Source organism: Gavialis gangeticus, unplaced genomic scaffold (genome assembly GCF_001723915.1).
Source record: "Gavialis gangeticus isolate Ggan-Ray unplaced genomic scaffold, GavGan_comp1, whole genome shotgun sequence".
Classification (NCBI taxonomy): domain Eukaryota; kingdom Metazoa; phylum Chordata; order Crocodylia; family Gavialidae; genus Gavialis; species Gavialis gangeticus.
In genome coordinates, this window is record NW_017729032.1 from 27,311,005 (window position 1) to 27,319,104 (window position 8,100).

General features: G+C 40.6%; 1 protein-coding gene across 4 annotated transcripts in view; it reads left to right on the forward strand.

Annotated features, from left to right (window-relative positions):
• ARHGAP42 (Rho GTPase activating protein 42) overlaps window positions 1-8,100 on the forward strand; it is a 448,389-nt gene that overhangs the window by 423,363 nt on the left and 16,926 nt on the right. For all 4 annotated transcript variants that reach the window (XM_019524224.1, XM_019524221.1, XM_019524223.1 and 1 more), the window contains exons 21-22: window positions 329-485; window positions 1,664-1,726. In XM_019524224.1, the coding sequence (XP_019379769.1) occupies window positions 329-485; window positions 1,664-1,726 (220 nt within the window). The remainder of the gene's footprint in view (window positions 1-328; window positions 486-1,663; window positions 1,727-8,100) is intronic.

Below are 8,100 nucleotides of genomic sequence, written 5' to 3' on the forward strand. Positions count from 1 at the left end.
TTAAACAATGCAGAAATCATCTATGGATGCTCAAAACTGAAGAAAGTTTCCTTTTGTAGCATTTGATTGTCACATTTTTATTGTAAGTGTTTAAAACAGACACAATCCATTCAATACAGCATAATAATCTTAAATATTTCTCAAAATTTCAATATCTTTATTTTCTATTCTGGTGCTATGATGCTTCCACTTGATAGACTGCCTTTGCTCTCAGTACATACTGTCCCTATTTTATTCTTTGAAAAATCCTTCTTTGTTCTGTATTTGCAGGTTTTAATGAGAGCTCAATGTGCTTTAATGTTCTATGCACTCCGGTCATTTTCTTTAGGTAACAAAAGCTTCAGTGGATCTGTGCAGAGCTTATCCTCAATAGATGCAAAAGATACACCAAAAGCTCCACCTAATCCTGAGCTGCCACCAAAAATGTGTAGGAGATTAAGACTAGATACTGCATCAAGTAATGGCTATCAGAGGCCAGGATCAGTGTAAGTCATCCAGATTTTATGGAAACAGATTTTTTTACAGTATTGTACAACTAGAATGATAGATGAAGTATCTGTGAACATTTATTTGAATATTTATGTATACATGAATTATTCATCCAGTTTCATAAACTTCCCAAACTGGGCAAATGGAATCTGGCTCAAAGCCTATTGAAGTAAGTGGAAAGACTCCTTTGTACTTTACTGGGCATTAAAGCCTGGAAGGAGGAGGTAAACAGTTTGACTATTATTTGCCCGCTCTAATCGTTCTTATCATTGCCTCTTCTGTAGTTTATTATTTTAAGAGCCAGCAGGGCCATTGACTACACTGGCAGCTTATCAAGAAATAAAGTGATGTGGTTCATCATGTCTTGCATTTCTGAATCAGAAATTAAAGTAAGAGCTAAAAACACCCTTCTCTGAAACTGCTGTATACTGTTGCCTTGCATGATTACAGTTAAATCCTTTGTTTTGGCAAAGTGGGGTTAGTTTTCTTGTGATTAAATACGTTACAAAATATAAATTGAAATTTACTTATGACTTGACTTTCAGAAGTAACACTGGGTATCACAAAGACCTCCAAAAACATTGTGCACACTCCAATTCAGACTCGCCCCACACTGTTAAATTGGAAAAGGTATCATTATGTTTTTTCACAGGTTGATAAGCCAAGCATACACAGGCTGGCTGATTAGCCCAACATCCCAGCATGTCAGTGACAGAACTGAGAATAAACCCCAGAAATGTTGATGCCCTTTCCCCCTTTATTAGACCCCAAGTGTTGCTCATTTCAGATATATTTAGTGACAGACCATCAGTATGAATTATGAATGATAGGAGTGTGTCTTGTTTGTGTTGTTTTTTAGCCACTATTTACAGGTGTATTGATTTGGCAAGATCCTTCAGCAGGTGCCCCAATTGGAAGTCAGTGAAAACTACCCAGGTGCTTAAAGTTTGGCATGTTTTTAAGACTGGATGAAATGTGGCCAAGATTCAACATGGGACTTACTTTTTCCTAACACTTTTCTTGTGGATAAAAAGAACTGTATGTGTTTACAATCAAGTAAACAGTTCATAAAATAAAATAACCCTTTCTGGCTTGTGCAACTGTTTAGGCCAAAATTGAAATCATGCTGTACATTTAAGGACAAGTTTAACTTGCCTCTTAACTTCATTTTCAGAGTGGCTGCAAGAGCCCAGATGTTTGAAAGTGCTGGTTCACTTAAACAAGCTTCTTCAGGACGGTAAGTGCCTAGCATCTTTAATTTTAGTTAAAGCATAAAGGAGGGCTGATTACAAACAGTGAAATAGAGAAAGGGGAAGTAATAACCCCCGCTATGCAAACATTTTGTGGTTTATCAAGTTTATTCTTCCTGCAATGATCTCACACATATAAACAGCTTGGCTATTGATTCTCCGTCCTGTATATTATGACAGTTAGAGAGAGAAAGTCCTAGAGAGCAAACTGCCTTGGTAACTGCATAAATTTATTAAAGTTAGTTTTGCATAAGCCTAATCAGGGTTCTCTCTCTCTCCCACCACACCTTCCTTTAGTGTCTATCTGGGGAAAAACTGTGATCTTCTATCTTCCCTTCAGCGGGTTATAGATTTACTGGGAGTAAAGTTGATTTCATCTTGACACTTTATTTCCACTAGAGCAGACACTGAACTAGTAAACATTCCTCTCACACTGTTGTCTCAACTCTTCCTTTCATTCTGCTTTATTTTTTCTTTCCACATCCCATTTCTTTGTGGCCTATTTCCCAGGAAAGAAGTTAGTAAGCATACCTTGAATAAGTAGTTTTGGATCAAAAACCAGGAGGTCTCAGGCACTGTCTTTATATAATACAGAAGGCAGTCTAGTTACAAATGATGCAGCGAAGGCTGAAGTACTTAATACCTTTTTCATTTCAGTCTTTACCTAGGGACAGCTACCAGATCCTGAGTGCAGTTGACAGCTAAGATTGGGAAGGAGACAAACAGCCTAGAGTAAGAGAAGAACAGGTTAGGGGTAAATGCTTTCAAGTTGGTAGCCCCAGATGAAATGGTATTGAAGGAACTGGCTGAGATGCGTTCAGAGCTATTGGCTATCCTCTGAGAATTCATTGAAGTCAGTTGAGATCCCAGATGATTGGAAAAGGAAAAATATAGTACCCATCTTTAAGAAAGGATATCCAGGGCATTTCAGCTTGGTAAACACTTGGCTGGGATGGTTTAGTCAGGGATGATCCTGACTTGGGCAGGGGGCTGAACTAGATGACACAGTGAGATCATTTTAGCTCCCCTTTCCTATAATTCTAAAAGATGCCTTCAGTCTCACTTCTGTCGTGATTTGAGATAAATCAACCCGTCTTCAATGGCACAGTTAAGAAGCAAAGACTTACTTAATTACAAAACTAAAAACATCATTTAAGGCAAACAAATGCATAGGAAAGATGTCTCTCTCCTTCCTACCCTTTCAGTCCCTTACATTGTAAGGTAAGGGGCTAGAAGGGTGGGAGACAAGGACATGTACACCCTTAGCATAGTGGAAACCTACTCCCAATTGAACTGCCAAGCAATAGCGAAATACTATGGTAACATGCAATGCTGATAGATGCTGGAACCATAGTAGGTGGTTTGTAGGATAGCATGGAAACAGGCAGATAGCAAGATGCAGGGAACATAATCTCCTTGTATGCCTGCTGACTGCCTTTCAGTAAAAGGCTGGTCCTAGCTCAGGAGAAAGCTGATCACTTTGAGATGCCAAAACATGACAGTAGTCCTGTGAGGGAGAAAGGAGTGAAAGCAGGCAGCAGCATGCCTAAGGCCCATGTAGCACAAACCAGAGCAAAGGGGAGAGAAGGGAGCAAGCTACTGACCTGGGAAGGATGAGGTAGATGAGGAAATGAAAAGACGTCCTGGTCCAGATCCCATTTAGCTTTAATATATCCTATTCCCATATTGTTCCATCTCCATGAGTCCCTGCTCTTTCTCCCCATTTTATATTACCACCCCCCACCTTATTAGCTCCTAAGTCTGTTGTTCCCTCAAAGCCTGCACTTACATTTATAAAGCATGTGAGAAGTAAGGATCTGACAAAGAAAAAATATAGTTGTACTGTTTCATAATGGGGATGGAGAGCAGATAAGAAGCAACAAAGCAGAAAAGGCTGGCAAGCTTAATAGCTCTTCTACTCCAGCCCTTATAAGAAAGCAGAATAATGATAACAAGGAACAGGCAAAAAGAGAAGCAAGAAAGGTAGTTGAGCTGTTTCTTTCAGCACTGCTTGCTTCAGCCTGGACCCTGCAATTGGGATTAATTTGGAACTAGTTTTTGCTTACCTTGCATATCTGCTATGCACATGAGGGCTGAATTGGGCCTTGGTAGTGTCCCTTTATCCTGTTAAATGTAAAACATAATTTTTTGATCTCTGCATACATAGTAACCTACTGGAGAGGGTATGTGATTTCATTAAAAATACAAATATGTTTGCAATATTAACAAAGAAAGGGAGAAAACACATTAACCCTTGTGCAGGAGCTACATCATTAGAAGAATTGTAAGCTGTGACTTTGCCTTGCCTTCACCCTTGTCCATCTATCCATTTGTGCATTTCTGGAATGCCTGTCACTTGGTATCTGAGCTGAGTTAGAGCTAGCTTTTGTAACTTAGTACTGTTAGAACACACAGGTAAGGATAGCAGCATCACAGTATCCCTGTGCATTCTGCTCTCAATACAGCTGGAACACAGTGTGCAATTCTAAGGCGTCTATATTTCAAGTAAAACTGCTTTAAGCATATTTCACCATGAGACTCCAAACATACAAGAAAACACAGCATGCTGTAGTTGTATAGGCTCATATACAAAACTTTCAGTGTATGTCATTGCTGGACTGGGATTAATCAAGGGTAGATCAGCCTCCATGCCCTTTCTATTCATGAGGAAGTGATTGTCAGCTCCTAGACTATTGCACTGGGCAGCACAGTTTTCGGACAAGGTGAGCGGCCCTCAGTGGTGAAACAGCAGGTTAGGGACTAATTAAAAAAGCTGGATATATACAAGTCCATAGAACCAGATGCAATGCATCTCTGAGTGCTGAGCGAGTTGACTGGTGCAATTGGAGAGCTACTGGCCATTATCTTTGAAAACTCATAGTGTTTGGACAAGGTCACAGATGATTGAAAAAGGGCAAATATAGTGTACAGTTTTAAGAAAAGGAAGAAGGAGAATCAAAGGAATTAGACCAGTCAGTCTCACCTCAATCCCCAGAAAAATCATGGACCAGGTCCTCAAGGAATCCATTTGTAAGCACTTGGAGGAAAAGAAGATGATTAGGAACAGTCACCATGGATTCACCCTGGGCAAGTCCTGCCTGACCAATTGGATTGCCTTCTATAATGAGAGAACTGGCTCTGTGGAAGTGGGGAAAGCAGTAGATGTGATATACCTTGACTTTAGCAAGGCTTTTTATATGGTCTCCCACAGCATTCTTGAAAGCAAACATGGGTTTGATGAATGGAATGTAAGCTGGATAGAAATCTGGCTGGATCGTCAGGCTCAACAGGTACTATTCAATGACTCAATGTCTAATTGGCAGCCAGTCTCAAGTGAGGTGCCCCGGGATTGGTACTGGAGTTAGTTTTGTTCAGTATCTCCATTAATGATCTGAAAGATGAAATAGATTGCACCCTAAGCAAGTTCCTGGATGACACCAAGCTGAGGGGAGTAGTAGATAGGCTCGAGGGTAGGGCTAGGATTCAGAGTAACCAAGACAAATTGGAGGATTGAGCCAAAAGAAATATCTTGAGGTTCAACAAGGACAAGTGCAAAGTCCTGCACTTAGGATGGAACAATCCCGTGCACCGCTACAAGCTTGGGACCAACTGGCTAAGCAGCAGCTCTGGGGAAAAGAACCCGGAATTACAGTGGATAATAAGTTAGATATGAGTCAACAGTGTGCCCTTCTTGCCAAGAAGGCTAACAGAGTACTGGATTGCATTAGGAGAAACATTGCCAGCAGATTGAGGGAAGTAATTATTCCACTCTGTTCAGCACTGATGAGGGCTCATCTGGAGGACTGTCCAGTTTTGGGCCCCCCGCTACAGAAAGTATGTAGACATGTTGGAGAGAGTCCAGCAGAGGGCAACAAAAATGGTTCAGGACCTGGGGTACATGTCTTGAAGAGAGGCTGAGGGAACTGATCTTATTTGTGGAAGAGAAGACTGAGGTGGGATTTGATAGCAGTCTTCAGTGACCTGAAGACTGGTTCCAAAGAGGATGGAGCTGGACTGTTCTCAGTGGTGGGAGATGACAGAACAAGGAGCATTGGTCTCAAGTTGCAGCAAGGGAAGTTTAGTTTGGATATTAGGAAAAACTTCTCACTAGGAGAGTTATGAAGCACTGAAATGAGTTACCAAGAGAGGTGGTGGAAACTCCATCCTTGGAGGTTTTTAAGACCCAGCTCAAAGCTCTGGCTGGAATGATCTAGTTGGGGCTGGTCCTGCTTTGAGCAGCAGGTTGGACTAGGTGACCTCCTGAAGTCCCTTTCAACCCTAATTTTCTGTTTGGACTGAGGTCTGAGCCTATGCTTCTCATAGGCCAGCAGCAACCCTCAGCTAGTACTGCTTTCAATAACTGCTGGTCTTGGCTGCAGCAGAACTGACAGAGTTGAGAGGAAAGCTGGTGTTCCTTTATTAATAACCTGAATCACAAATGTCCTTGGCTTTCAAATTTTTAACGATTTCTTCCTTACTCAGAATCAATCCTAAATACATCCCTTCACTCCTATTTGCTGGCTCTCTCACCTGAAATGGTAGGTTGATGCCCATACAACCCGTGAGGTTACACAACTATCTTTGTGATCTTGGAGCACAAGTCCCACTGACTTTCATTTTTTATCTCAAGTGGGTGTTGCCTTCTCTGTTATCACCCTCACTTTTGATCTGATCATGCACCATTCCTGACAACAGCTTTTCCACCCCTACTTTCTGACTTTATTTACAGCTTTCCTCTACTTGCATACCACTCTGTTGCTCCTTTCCTTTCTCCTAAATTAAGCCCTTTTGTTATCTGGCTTTAAGGATAAGCTACAAATCTGCTTGAGCACCCAGCTACCAACCTGTCCATCTATCCCCATGGTGTACAGTAAGACTAAACACGTGTTACTATTGCCCAAGACTCGGAGGGAATTGAGGCACCATTGTGATAGGTGCTATACAATTCACAAGGACTTGGTCCCTGCCCCAAAGACCTTTTGATCTGAAACAAAGTTTTCCTGCTCTCTAGCTTTCTGTTGCATGGGGCCTCAAAGTGGAGTCCCTGGGCTGGAGTGCCCAGCAGAGAGGATGTCAGATTTACATGAGAAAGAGATAAGCTGGAGAATGGGCTAGCAGGAAGGCCCATGCTGTACAGCTTCACAATCTGAATTCTAGAATGAGATCTCATAGATGATAAGGAAGAGTGTGAAGGATCTGAATTTCCATCCAACATCCTACCTTGCTATATAATTAAATGGCCTCTTCCACTCTCATTTCTGTACATTCTTGTGCATTTCCTTATGTATCAGGAATCTGTTTCCTTATCTAATGCAGTGGGTTTCCCTTTTTTCTTCTTCAGTTTCCACATTACAGTACACCTTTTCTCAGAGCCTTCTAAAACTGAGTCCTCCCTGCAGGAAAATGTTAACTAATCATTCATCTGCAAGATTCATGCTAATTTTGTCCAGTTACATCCTGCTTCTTTCCTTTATTGTTTATCATTGTATATCAGGCTCGTAGACCATGGATGTGATCTTCAGGCCTGTGTATAAAGTGCCTACTACACCCTTGGCATTTATGCAGTATCCATAATAATTTATGTCTGATATGATGTGGATAGTCCACCCAAACATTTTGCTATCTAACATAAATTCACTATTAGGGACTGAGGCAAAATGTAAAACCATGCCTTAAAATTGAGAGTCCAATGTATTCTACACCAGGTTATCCATTAGTCAAGTGAAGGAAAGAATATGCTATTAAGAGATGTGATGCCATTATCTGACTCTTATATGCCCTAGCAGAATGAATCTCACACACTTTTCTTTAAAAGAATATTAGGATCATCTTAAGAGACCCACAGTGGATGATTGTGCTATTTTCACACTCTTATACTGACAGCATTGGTTGACAAAAAGCATTAGCACCATAAAAGAAAATGTCCGTCATCATACACAATAAGAAAACCTTACACCAGGAGAGTTTTTTTCTACTGCTACCTCCTGCAGCTGAGCAAAAGTATTGAAGGAAGCCATGTCCTATAAATCACAAAAGGAGTATAAGGGGAAATAACTAGAAGACTGAAAATTTGCCAGAAAACTATAGGAAAATATTCTTAGATTCTCTCTGTCACTGTACTATTACACACATATGATTTTGTTTGTACATGACATTGGCTGCTAAAATGATTCTATACGTGGACAACAGCAGCAAAAAAATCTTAAGGTAATGAGATTATTTGTAAAAAAAAAAAAAAAACAAAAAAAATCGTAAGTCAGCCTGGAAGTACACCTGCTTGTATCTTGGCATGTTTGCATATTTATGCAGCCAGTTCATCACTGGCTTTTTCATTCAGCCATCTAAGAGATTGTATATTCCA